General features: G+C 43.4%; 1 protein-coding gene across 1 annotated transcript in view; it reads right to left on the bottom strand.

The window, feature by feature from the left end:
- The window catches only part of TMTC1 (transmembrane O-mannosyltransferase targeting cadherins 1), a 143,761-nt gene that overhangs the window by 83,495 nt on the left and 46,698 nt on the right, over positions 1-13,568 (bottom strand). The window contains exons 6-7 of the mRNA XM_059471576.1: positions 5,421-5,502; positions 4,391-4,494 (exon numbers count right to left, since the gene is read on the bottom strand). Coding sequence (XP_059327559.1) covers positions 4,391-4,494; positions 5,421-5,502 — 186 coding nt within the window. The remainder of the gene's footprint in view (positions 1-4,390; positions 4,495-5,420; positions 5,503-13,568) is intronic.

Raw genomic sequence — 13,568 nt, 5'->3', positions numbered from 1 at the left:
GTCATAAATCTCTGTGAAAAGGATTATGTGCCAGTTTTTATGTATAAGCACTTCTTCAGCTTTCTGCAGCACTGAATTCTCATTTACCTGATTGAAACAGCACAGCAATACAGCAAGCCAGCTTACAGAGAGAACAGTTCAACCACAGGACAATGTTATCTCAAGGCAGTCCTAGCAGAAATGCATTAACTATTTAAGGAAGCACCACAAATAACCTGCTTCACGCCCAGGGTGATCAGCCACCAGAGATCACAAGGCAAATGCCAGCAGAAATTAATATAAGTTGACTCCCAAAGACATAGCTTTTTTTTAAAAAACAGACTTTTAATTAGGAACTACAGGTGAAATTCAATGTGTTTCTCACAGGTTGAGACACACTGCACAATGGATTTTTCCCTTATCTTGCCAGAGTATTGGTAATAAAATCTGTTTATCCAGAGACCTCCTACTTCTTTCCCCTCAAGAAGGGCAGAAGAAAAAAACATTGTGCAAAACATCTGAAGCATGTCAGCCCTGCACTCAACACCCTCCTGACTCTGGAGCTGCACTTTTGGTACACTGTTTACATAAACCTGGGTAGCCCTTTCTAGTTGCATTCTGCCTCAACATCTGCCTGATACAAGCAAGAATGTTTGAACAGAGGTTTGGGATTGGTTTTTCTACCTCAAGTATTGCTTACCCATTGCAGATTTTGAGATCAAAGTCTGTGTTCTTTAAGGTAAGGCCACTGGAGACAGTGCATCCTGCAGTGCACACCAGCCTGGATGGACAGGCTTCCATGGCAGGGCTTAGGAATAGAAGGATTCCCAACACCTTCATTTCTGCCTCCACTGGGAAAGGCAGTGACAGACACATCCCATCTTCTCAGACCACCGTTGCCAAGCAATGTATTGAAGGCCATGGAAATGTGGCTCTCATTTGTGCCCCTAAACTTTGAGGCATTTGGGAATATCGCTGGTAATTTTAACAATAGTAATTTAGTGAGTATACTGAACAGATGACTCCTTCTAAAGACTGAAAAACTGTCATTATTTCAGCATATTATGCCCTTCAATTGTTAAATGAATCCTTATCTGTCTACTTTAATTTATACATTTGTGCTGCCCAAGATTGGAGACAAGTTACATAGAACACAAAGGCATTTCCTCGGGCCAAACTGAGCCACATCAAAGGTCTACCCAGCAGTGACCAGAAGTCCATGCCAAGTAAAGCATAAAAAATGATAATTTTCCCCCAGATCCTAGCTGGGGAGTTGGATGAGTTGAAGTTTCAGAGTTGGATGTGGTCTCTGCATATTTAGTAGCCTGGATTTCTTATTTCAACTTGGCAAATCTCTCTCTGACCCTGCACAAATGTTCAGCACACTCCTGGTGTCCTGCAGGAAGGAGCTCCCAGCTCAGCTGCCTGTTGTGTGTCACTTCCCTGGCTTGCTTGGAACCTGTCTCCTCTTAGATTCCTTTGATACACCCTGAGTTCTACATGCACAGTCCCCTCACACCCCCAGTCCTGCATTCTAGGCTGTATCAGCTCCCAGGGATCACAGATTCTGACCTCACAAGTCACTGCTTTTTCAACCCCCTAGCTGACTCCTACCCCTAATGGTGGCCTCAATAAACCCTGCCAAAGTCACAGTGCTCCACTGGGTTCATCCTGTGTCAGCCCACACCCCAGCTCCAGATCTAACTCCATGAACTTCACAAAGGCTGCCACACATTTCCAAACTACTGTTTTTCTTTTTTATTCCACTGTTATCAGCCTTCCTTCCAGTCCCACAGAGCTGGCCAAGTCTTAGAATAATTTTCAGCTCTGTTGAAAAGCATAACATTTACCCTGGCGAGACATGCACAAAAACCACACTTCCAGCTCAAATGAAGACAACCCTTTGAAAACAAAAAAACTCCCATTTTTGACCTAAATAATCTTCAGAGTTACAAAACAACTTGCCCACTGCCTGACTCTAACCCTTGCTTTGACTACAGTAACGATGTTACTAATCACTTCAAGAGCACTACTCAAAACTGACCTTCCTTTTAGTTTCTGGTCTCAACACCAAACTTAGCTTTTCCACTGCCTTCTTCCCAATTCAACCCAACTTGCAGCTAACATCTTGGCTTCAGTGCTATATGTTAATTACTGCCTTCAAAACCTTGTTAAACGCTTCCCACAGCAGCTCTTCACACGCTGCTGCTACTGTAGCTGTCCACATGTGAGGAACACACCCTGCTTAGGAGCTTCTCTGAAGTTGGACTGTAAGCACAAACGCTCCTGCAGTATAGTAGCAGGGTGTCCCCCAATCAGGGAATAACCCACAATGGCTCCAGTGATTTCAGAAAGCTGAACAATCCCTTTATTAAGCTATACTATATCATGCTACATACTAATACTATACTATATTCTACACTAAAGAAAAACCTGTGACCCCTTTCAGACAGTCACAACATAGCTTTGACCTAACTGGTCAATCAATCCAAACGACCATCGCCAGAATCCAATTAACAAATCACTTTGGGTAAACAATCCCCATAACACATTCCACATGTGCCAAACAACAGGAACAGCAAATAGAGGTAAGAATTGTTTTCTCTTCTTTCTCTGAGCTTTCTCACTGCCTTCCCTAGGAAAATTCCTGGGGAAGTTGTGCCTGCTGCTCTGTGTGAAGAGAGCTGTGACCACACCTGCAGCCCTCCCCTGGATTCATTCCAACAGCTCCATGCATTTCCTGTGCTGAGAACTCTGGAGCTGGATGCAGTGTGCCAGGAGGGATCTGACAAGAGTAGAACCATTTCCGTAGACCTTCCTGGAACCACACCTATGCCCCTTGCTAGCTCCACTTGTTATCCCAGTCCTGTACTTGGGATGAGTGGCACAATGCCAGCTGGGCAGCAAGAGCTCCAGCTTTGACCATGGCAGATAAAATCTGAGATGAGAGTCACAGTTTGAGTCAGACAGAGGAGGAAGGACAAGGTTTGCTGCCAGTCCAAGGGTCAGAGGGTGCACCATGGGCTGTCAGTTCAGAGAGGATCACTGGGTCCCAGTGTACCTGCAGGACTGACACTGAGACCTGCTGAAGGGACGGGTTTCCTGAATGGAGGATAAAGCCTTCTGGGTAAATTGGCTAAAATGAGGATTAAGATCAAGCTCAGCAGAAATGGAAGAGCTGGGATAATTAAAAGGTTTTAGAATCCCTTCAGAACGGTAATACTGCTTTTTACTGGAATGGATTTCCTTAATTAGGTTTGGAGTGGGTAGGTGTTGCTGGACTGCAGGTGAAGCCGGGGCTGCTGCTGGGGCCAAGGGAGGACCTCAGCCAGCAGCTCTCTGACTTGTTTTTCCTAAGGCTGTTAATAAAATCCACAGTGCCAGTGGTAAAAATAGTCACTGTTTCATACCCTGAGAATGACTTGGCTTTTGTGTTTAGAAACCCCTCCCCTGTCATTACAAGAGGCAAAGAGACAAACACACAAAGGAACATGTGCAGCACAGAAGAGGTAACTGAAATTAGGCCAGGCTCGTTTGTGACCTGGTGACCCCCATCTCAGCATAAACATATCAAAAAGGGACAGCAGCAAATCCTTCATGCTGTGCTGCACTAAGTCTGGTATTAATAACTCCACGAGAAACAAACACGTCAGAGCTTTCCAAACAAGACAATGTGCTTCCTGGAAGCACTTTTAGCCCTGATGGTAACAGGAGCTGTTGCCACATTATCATAAAGGTTCCCCAAATGAGATCCAGCCCAATTCTGCAGCAGATGTTGAATAAGGATTGCTTGGTGGTAACCTGTGTCTAAGCTGCAATTTCACTGTTGGAATGAGGAGCCAGCAAGCCAGAACTGACACACAGGAAGACTGCTCCCATTTTCATTTGAGACATCAGGAAATTCCTCCAGAAGGCTCCAAAGTGTCCTTCAGTAGCTAAACAGAGCAAACACTCATGGCCCATCCACCTTCACTGCTCAGTCACTGATATTACACCAAGAATCATGGTCACCCCCTTTTTATACAAACTTCAGCTGAAGCCAAAACTCTGCATGCTTCCATCCCAAATTTCAGGATCAGCCAGTTTTAAGATTTAGGATTATGCCTCAGTTACTGGGCTTTCCAGTCCTGTGCTCAGGCAACTAAATTATATTCTTTGGGCTTTGCATAATAATAAGCACACATTTTTCAGTAAGAAAGCACCTGTAATACAACCCTACAGGACCTGCAATGTGCTTTGGGGTTCAAATAGTTTTGGTTGCTTTCTATTCCAAGAGAGAGAGAGCAATATGAAGAACCAAGTTAAGGCAACACAAGATTTTTCATTGTCATCTGCAAACCATTCTAGTGTAAGAAAATGTAACATCAAGACCACACTTTTGAAAGCTTCTGTTTGACTGTTGTCATCATACCTTGTCAGTAAATATGGTGAGAATGAGGCTGGATTGTCCTGCTCTGAAAACATTGGCATGGAACCTCCCATTATCCAGAGACGGAAATACAGCACAAGGATCACCTTCAAAGAAGAAGAACACCTAAGTTAGAAATGCACTACTAAGGAGAGCTAAGGCCTCCAGCAAATGTTTTGTTGTGATAGCTCTCCATGCTGTGCAAAGCCAGTCAGCTCAGCAGTTTAGGCAAAATTCAAGCTTGCCACCTTACCCAGGGTGACAAACCCTTGGCACAGAGCGCACTGTGACTTTGTGTGTCCCTCCTCCTGTCTGCACTACTGCCAGCAACTCACGCATCTCAGCACCCACCACAAGGGCAGCACTCCCAAGGACAAATCTGTCACTCTGCTGCAGTGTAGGCTGCAGAATTTTGCTACTGATCTCTACCTAAATGCGGAGGGGAAAATCATGGGTGATGTCTTAAAAGTCCTTATCATTTATCCACACTGGCGTAGGTGTAAGGACAAGCTCCATCAGTGCACCTCGTGCTGCACAATCCTAATTCCTAGAAGGATTTCTGAAGCTGCCACTCCTTTACCTTTCTGGTAAGCACTTGTCAAGGGACAAGCAAGGGGACCTGGCTCCTGGAGCAGCACAGGGAGCTGCACACCCAGAACATCCCCATGGAAGTGCTTGTTTTCTCCTCTGCAATGTGTTGAGTCCTGTGTGCAGCACATCAAGCACCAGTTTTTCTTACAACTCTTACCTGCACTGGCATTAACAGCATGTCACTGACAGGGCAGCCCAGTGCCACAGAGTCCCCTGTATTTAGGGCAGGAAATACCTGCAGATGATTACATGGTTGCAAGGGCAACAACGATAAATCAAAAGGTTTGAAGTGGAAACACAGTAATATTCTTGTTTCTGCACAGCTGAACTTTTCTAGACTAATTCCCAAGCCTAACTTTGTATTAAGATCTACCATGAGAGATTTCTGAGTCTTTTGGGATGCCACTATGCATTGCTATTGGTCAAGTCCATTCATACTTACGTAGCTTATCACCAAAGCAGCTCTCTTCAAAAAAGGGCTTGCAGTATACAAGAAATTCTGGTTGTTATTTGCAGTCAGGTAGCTGAAATACAAGGAAACAAATGTTTGTTGAAGTACTTTGGAACACTAACTCATTTTTCAAATGGAGAAAAATGTGTGCATTGATTTAACCACCCTAAATACAATAATAATGACATCACTCCAACTCTTCAAAGGTCTTTCCACATAAGTAAAATATTGAGACTAGTTCAAGTAATCCACACTATAATACATTGCAGTTCTGCCATCAAAATCTGGTCCTGGTGTGTTTGTTCGTTTGGTTTTTGTTTGTTTGTTTTTAAATCTTCAATTAACCCCTTAATCCTCAGAAAAATCCCAGGTGTGTCTCAGTGAGATTGCTGCCTTCAGACTCCCAGAAGACTAGACAGAGACATATTTTTAAAAGGTCACCCCAACAGAGCAATTCAATTTTAGACTATGATTAAAATGCAGAAACTCCTTGTTCCCAGCTCTCTGCTCAGTCTCTAGAGAGGAGAATAACTATCTAGCAGAACTGATTCTAAGCATTTTTGGGAGTGTATTCTGCACATTTAAGTTTCATCACAAGCCTGCTGACAAAGTGCTATGATAATTAATTGCACAGAGAAACACACACGTGGCATACTGTTGTAGGAATGTTCATAAAACCCTTCCTGTTTCTTAATGAGTAAAATGAAACTGTATTTGGAGCCAAAACCATGCATTTATTTTAATATTGAATAGAAGCACTTGCCAAAGTCTAAGGAACTTTCTTACTATAACAAATAGTGCCATATCCATGGCATTATTTTCATGATAATTCTGTGTCTATTGAACCTTAGAAATGCTCCATCATTGTAACAAAGCAATGACAAAAAGAAACACAGAAGGGACAATAGGAATATTTTAAACATATAGTAGGTAAAAAACTATTGAAAAAAAATTAGAACTTATTTTAAGAAGTTATAAATATCAAGTCAACAAAATAAATTCAGAAGGAAAACCCTTTGCAGGTTCTTCTGTATAACATACAGTCAGTATCAGGATACTCTATTTAAATGATTTACAAAAACTGCAGTTTGCATTGCAACACCTTGAAGCAAGCTACCTTTCCAAGCATGAAATCCTCATATGTTTCTCCTGTGAACATGGAGCATATAAAACACATCTTATTTCCTCTCCAAATTCCTTAAGACAGTCTATCACCTGACTGCTTCCACCCTTCAAGTCTTTGAAAAAACAAGACTGAAGCACTTCCTAATGCAGCCAAGAGTCCTTAATACCTGGGGTTTTGTTCAAATTTTCTAAAGTAGGAAGTTTGCAAGCCTGGTCACCACGGCAAGATGAAGAAAAGATTACACTGCAGAAAAAAAAGCACCAGGGCAAAGCCGGCAAGAAACAGAGGCAGCATTTACCAAGATGAAAGAAATACATCTGGATGCTCTGTACAAAGGAACTGCTCTTCAGAAAGCTTTCCCTAAGTGCCATGCCTAAAACTAAGGAACTAAACCACACAGCATAGAGCAAGCCAGACAACTTTCAGTCTTTGGAGTCTACTAACTGTGAAATGTTGACATTTAAGCACCAAACCTGACTCAAATGTCAGACTAGTCTACAAGGGCTGAACGCCTCAAAGTGCAAAGTTTCTGGAGTTCCCACTGATTTCAATCAGGCTGCAGCAAGTACAAGGGAGGTGAAACTAAGCCTTCAGCTTTGTCTGCCCATGAAAGGTCAGGTTGGCCTTCAAGTGCTCGCCATGGCCCAGCTCCAAACCCACCGGAACGAAAGGGAAAGCCTCTCACTGACTTTAACAGCATTTGGACCAAACCCCAGGCTTTTGTCCCCTGCTGGAACCCTTTATGAAACTCAACCCCCTTGTGATTTGCAGCAGGAAGTGTTTGGTTGCACTTTGTTTACATTTTTATGTGTGGAGAGAGGAGAGCCCTCTATTCATCACACTGCCTGACTCCTCAAGAACCTGTTTTTGCTCACTTTTAACTCTCTGCAACACTTTAGGAAGGAATTTTCCATTACAAATATTTGCTTTGGGTAGAATTATTCTGGGGAAAGATCAACTAGAACAGTTCAGCTCTTTCTCCAAGGCTTCAGTTACAGACAGAGGAGCACTTTTATCAGTGTCAAGAACTCTGCCAACTTCATCCTTGAGAAGCAGCATCACCTGACGCCAGCGACCCAAAACTTGTGAGGTGGCCATCATCTCAGGCTGTGTGTTTGCCCTCCTCCAGAGAAGCCACCAGTGGTCAGGCAATGAGTAGTTCAATTAACAAGTGAAACTTTTCCATTAAAGAAAGCTGCTGTCCTGAAGTCTGTCTGGAAACAACAGAAGATAACATGGTTCAATGCTCAGCAAGCCTGCTCTCCACCCACCAGACTGACCTGCAGGAGTGGCATAAAGGACAGGTCACACTCAGTGCCTCAAAGCTTTAGAAGAACCACGTGGATTCCCAGAGCACCTTACTGAGCTACCGCTTGAGTCAGGGAAGGTAGCTAGTGAAACATCTCGGTCTGGTGCAGGTGGAAGAACAACATACAGTTTGCTGAATGAAACCAAATGAACTGCTAACGGGACCTGGATGAGTGTCCTGGACTGTCAAGCAAATTGTATTCTCTTTGCCATCTGTATGGCAGCTGTCTTCTGTCAAGTGGGCAGTTTTCCTTATCTCTTCCACAACCACTCCTCCCTCCAGGGAGACATCTGCTGATAACAGCCTATTGAATGTCACTGCATGGCTGATAAGAACTACAGCATCCCACTGGGAGATGCTCTGCCCAGAGGGAGGAGCCCAGCATTCCTAACTGGATATAATCTGGAGATTCTGGAACACCAGCACAGCTTTCTCCACTGGATTTCCAGAGGAACAGCTGCCTCTTCTTCCACTGGATTTCAGAGGAAGAATACACCCTTCTACAGGATCCCTGCTCCAACAGAACCACACCTGACACTCCAGGAGGACTGCAGCCACACTTCCAACTGGACTGCTACCAACACCCTGACCCACAGGGTGTCAGGTTGTGTTCTGACTCTGTCAGTGTTGTTCTAGTGTGCTGCATTGTTTATTTTATGCTTTCATTTTCTTCCCTATTAAATAACTATTATTTCCTGCTCCCATATATTTTGCCTGAGAGCCCCTTAATTTAAAATTTATAGCAATTTGGAGGGAGGGGGTTTACATTCTCCATTTCTGGGGAGGCTCCTGCCTTTCTTAGCAGATACCTGTCTTTCCAAACCAAGACATTGAGGAAGTTTGCTAAATGTCAGTAACACACAGCATGGAAAATGCAGAGCTTTTTACATGTAAAATTGCAGCAGCTTTTTCCACGTTAAATCTCAGCTTGCAAATATATCTGAAGTTACACTGAACTTCACTCAGGCAACTTTAATATCAGCCAAAGCTCTTAATTTTGTATTTAGCTAGGAGAAGCAAAGAAATTACTATTCTAACAGTTAAACTGTTTTATACCCCTTTTTAACAGCTGTCTTGTAAAAAGCCATTCACCAGTCACATTTGCACACTTTTCCAGGCTGCCAAACAGCCCTCTGTTCATGGGAACCACTCCCTATCACCTGCTCCACCCCAACCAGCACTACTGTGGTACCCAAAACATGCCAAAACACACACACACATGCATTCACTCCCACATGAGAGTGGGTGTGGGACAGAGTTAGGGAAAGTGTGCTGATGGCAGCACCACATAGCAACATGCTGCCTCCCAAGTATGTGATCATTTCAAGGTGTGGGTCTTGCAGGTCTTCCTAAAAAAATTGTAAAATTAGAGGAGAAAATCTCAGCTCGTCGGGTTCACTAAACAAGTACAAGAAGAGCCCATTTGGGCAGAGGTTCCACTTCCACTTCATGCCAGCTTTCCCACAAAGCAACCCAGCAGGTAATTGCCCACTGGCTCTCTTTTAAAAGCCTTTCAGGAGTACTCCCCAAAACAACCAGAATCACAACAAACAATAAATCCAAGGAAAGCCTAATAATGCAGGGACTTCTCTTGTGTAGCTCAAGCAGAGGCCAAGACAGATATTTGGCAGTCCCAGCTTCCTGAAAAGCACAGCTCATCCTGGAATCAGTTACATCACCAGGGCACTCTGAGGCTTTATAATTGAAGACAGCAGGGTAGATGGCCCAGTAAAATTCAATATGGTGCAGTTTATAGGAACATACACTTTGCTGGTACCAGATGGACGCTGGGTTAATCAAAACAAACTTCTCTAAGAAGCAGGCAGCTTTTTTAATTTGCCTGTGCCATTGGAGGCACCTTGAGCTCACAGAGCAATGTGAAGCAGCTCCTCAGCTGCTGTTCATTGCCATGGCTCTGGGAGCTGCTGCAGACCACTACTGGAAACAGGTTTATCCCACACTGCAGCTGACTCAGCTCTGGCATAAAATGTGAGCTTGCTCTGGGCTCTCTCTGAAGGCTTTCTCAAGGGAAGCGAATAAACAATTAAGATCTCTGGTGGACCCTCCATCAGGAATGTCTAAAAGACCAATATAAGTTTGCAGCAGAACAAGTGTTGATATATCAAGAGATTGTTTTGGCCAGGTCACTTCACTCTGAGAGGATCACTGCTCTCATTTACCCTCTGCTTAGGAAACAGAGCCACTTCCCACCAACGGCCAGAGTTTTGAACTAGCACTTTCAAACTCCAAATACTACAGGAAGATACTGGAAGGATGAATAAAAAAGCAAGGCTGCTCTCTTACTCCTAATTCTTGATAAAGGAAAACACCTCTAATCAAGAATATTTTTTAACTTAGACAGGGATATTTTAAGTGCATGTCAAAGCTTTAGGTCATTGATAGATGCACATCTAATCCTAAATCAGCTTGACAGACTCCTCTGCTGAGAATAAGTTTTACAGGAGCCACATTCTGTCTACAGAGACCACCTTACCACTCCTACTTAAAGAAGACTTCCTTATCACCTGTCCAGACAGCTGCATCTTTTTTTTTTCTGGAGAAGCATCTTTTCCCCCTAGCTCAGCCTATAATCCTCCTTGAAGACAGCACTTGAAGAGAAAGTGTGTGTATGTGATATCCCAGGGAGAAAACAAGAATAAAAAATCCATCACGGAGTAAAAAGAACGGAGTGGAATAATAATTAAAAAAAAATCAATATATTCTACCACATCTGGATATTTAACTTGCTTAAAGTACTTGTCAATTCAGGGAAATAAAATACCAGTCATAGCTGCAGGTTTTGCAAGGGAGAAGAAAAACCCTCCTGCTGCCTTTCTTTATGGGTAGTCCTGACCTTGCCCACAGCATGTGTGTGGCATCCTTGCTCCTTTTCTCCCTGGAGAGCCTCAAACTCCAGCTACCACTGCCCACGCAGACCTAGATGCATAAACACACACAAACAGCAGCAGTTTTACTGACTCTTCTGGGAGCCATGGAGAGGTTTTATGAAAGTCACAACTGTTTTAACTCATTTTCACTGATAATGTCATGTATTCTTTGTGTACATTTTCAATTGTGACTGTATTTGGAATTCCTACCATTTATTGGGGTTTTGGGGAAGGCAAGGGCAGGGCATGCACAGCAGAGAAGTTGATCCCACTCATGGCTTTTCCTTATTCTCTTAGGCAGTACATACTTAATTCTGTGTGGGATGAAAGTAGAGGAAGAAAACTGGGAGGAACAGGGAGAGGAGGAGAGAGAGGCACAGTGAGGGATCAGGAATAGAAAGAGAAAAAAGGAAAGTAGCAAAATGCACTTAACAGATCAAAGACGTGACTGGGAACATGAAAAAGGGTTTCTCCTCATACCAGACATTCCACCCATGCAAGGAGGAGACAAAGTGGAGGAGGGCTAACAGGAAAAATAAGACCTCATCAAAGTATGGCCACCAGATCTCAGGAAACCAAAGCACCAAGGCTGCAGTTTCAAGCTTCCATTGATTTCAGCCATTTTATTGCCTCTGCACCACACACACCTGAGGCATAGGCTCATTCTTCCCTCTCCTAGCCCAGTGAATGGCTCCTATAGACATATTTCAAGTAACTGCACTGACAGCAGCTTTGGTTGCTCCCCACACTGAGCTACAAATCCCTATTTACAGCTGCTTGTGTTTTTGACAAGCTTTATGCATTCAGGCTTAAATTTTTCTCTTCTAAGAGTTTATGTTAAGCTGTAACTGTTTTCTTCCTCAAAAGTATCAGGTAAAACAGTTCAGCTTTTCCCTGAAAAAACAGCTGGAGAGATTTGCCCATGTTGACCAAGTTCTGAAACCACTTTATTGGGAAAACTCGGTGGTAGGAGACCCTCTCCTGCAATGCCTGTATCCAGCCTGGAGACCACTTGCTTGGACTGCAGAGGGCTGAAAACATGTCTGAAGAAGAGTTCTGTGAGTATGTGTTACAAGGAAGAGAGGGGATAAAAGGAGAAGAAAGGCAGGCAGGCACAAATTGAGGGGTGTCACAAACACATTTTCTGAAAAATCCTTTCCTTAGGATTTTTTCTCCTGAGAAGCTGAGAGGCCTCAAGAACAAAATGTAACCAATGATTATCTGCTGCTGTGGAATGCAACAGGTGCATCTGTGATTGGTCTCATGTGGTTGTTTTTAATTAATGGCCATTCACAGTCCAGCTGTCTCAGACTCTCTGGTCAGTCACAAAATTTTATTATCATTCCATTCCTTTCCTTTCCTTGCTAGCCTTTTGATGAAATCCTTTCTTCTACTCTTTTAGTATAGTTTTAATATATCATTTTCTTTTCATATAATATATATCACAAAATAATAAATAAGCCTTCTGAAACATGGAGTCAAGATTCTCATCTCTTCCCTTGTCCTGGGACCCTGTGAACACTGTCACAGAGGGGGAAAAAAAATGAGTCGGGAAAATATATATGGCAAAGCTAAAAGGTTATTTAGACCTTTGCTGCTGTCAGAGATCCAGTGCCAGCATCCAAAAAATCTGCTGCCACTGGAGCTCCATTCCCTGGTGTCCCAGTGAGCACTCAGGAGCTGCACTGAAGCACAGGAAACAGGAGAACCCTGCTTTCCCCAGAGCTGCTCCACTTGCAAAAGCAGCTGTGTCTTCCCTGAACCAGCCCAGCAGGAGCAGAAGAACCCAAAGCCACAGAGGACTCCAAGAGCCTGATTGGTGCCTTTGTGGGTGCACAGGGCAGGTCTGGCAGCACTGGAACACAGCCAGCCCCAAAGTACAGCACCACATCACTCTGCACGCCCAGGCTTGGGAAAGGGGCTGCTGGCACAGGCAGGGAGCACAAGGTATCTAAAGCACTCCCTAATCACAAAATTCTCTCTTACCTGACAGCTTTTATGGGAGGAAAGGAGGAGGTTCTCCTCCTCTCATGCACAAGGCTCAGTTATCCTGAGTGTAAATTATTGAGGTGTCCCTGGGAATCAAGTGTCCCAGTAAAAATTTACAAACAAGCCATAAAAGATGTGGCAGCCTGCTGCCTTGCTTTGATGCTCTCTGTAAAGGGTTTCATGTCACTAAACATACACTGATCCAGCTAGCTGTTAATTTACAGAAGGAACCATGGTAGCTTTAACATTCTAAATGTCCAATTAGGGAATTAAGGATATAACTTTTTTGCTGTTGTCTTTGACAAGGATGCCAATAAGCAAACTTTAAAAAGAAAAACAACCAAAAAGCAACAAAAATATGCAGAGAAAGGGCACAGAAATCAATGTCACTGGTTTTGGTGATCTGCTTTCTACTCCATGCATCATCCCTAAAAATGGAATAAGCACTGATGAAAGGCATAGGGGTGGGTAAGAGTCAGCTGGTCCCAATTCCAAACCTGAAACAACTTTTCAAGGAATTTAAAATATTTTACTGGTACAGAGTTTGACTTGAGGAAGGAGGGGAAGAAAGAAAATGTTTACAGGCAAAGCTGCTTTCAATCAGGGCAAATGCTCAGTTGTGGGTTGTTGGGTTTTTTTCTTAAATATCTTTGCTCAACTGAATTATATTTTATAAGTCATCATTTGGGGTCAGGTCATCCCCCAAAGAAACCTTTTGGAAATGCTTGGAGAGGCACATAATGTTTTAGCTGTGAGCATTTCTGGTAAATCAAGTATAAAGGGTAAGCAAAAGTCTGGTTTCACAAGGAAATATGGGCACAATTTGC

This window comes from Ammospiza nelsoni, chromosome 5 (genome assembly GCF_027579445.1).
Source record: "Ammospiza nelsoni isolate bAmmNel1 chromosome 5, bAmmNel1.pri, whole genome shotgun sequence".
NCBI classification, from domain to species: domain Eukaryota; kingdom Metazoa; phylum Chordata; class Aves; order Passeriformes; family Passerellidae; genus Ammospiza; species Ammospiza nelsoni.
Note: the sequence above shows the minus strand (reverse complement) of the source record. Positions and strands in the feature narration are given on the sequence as shown.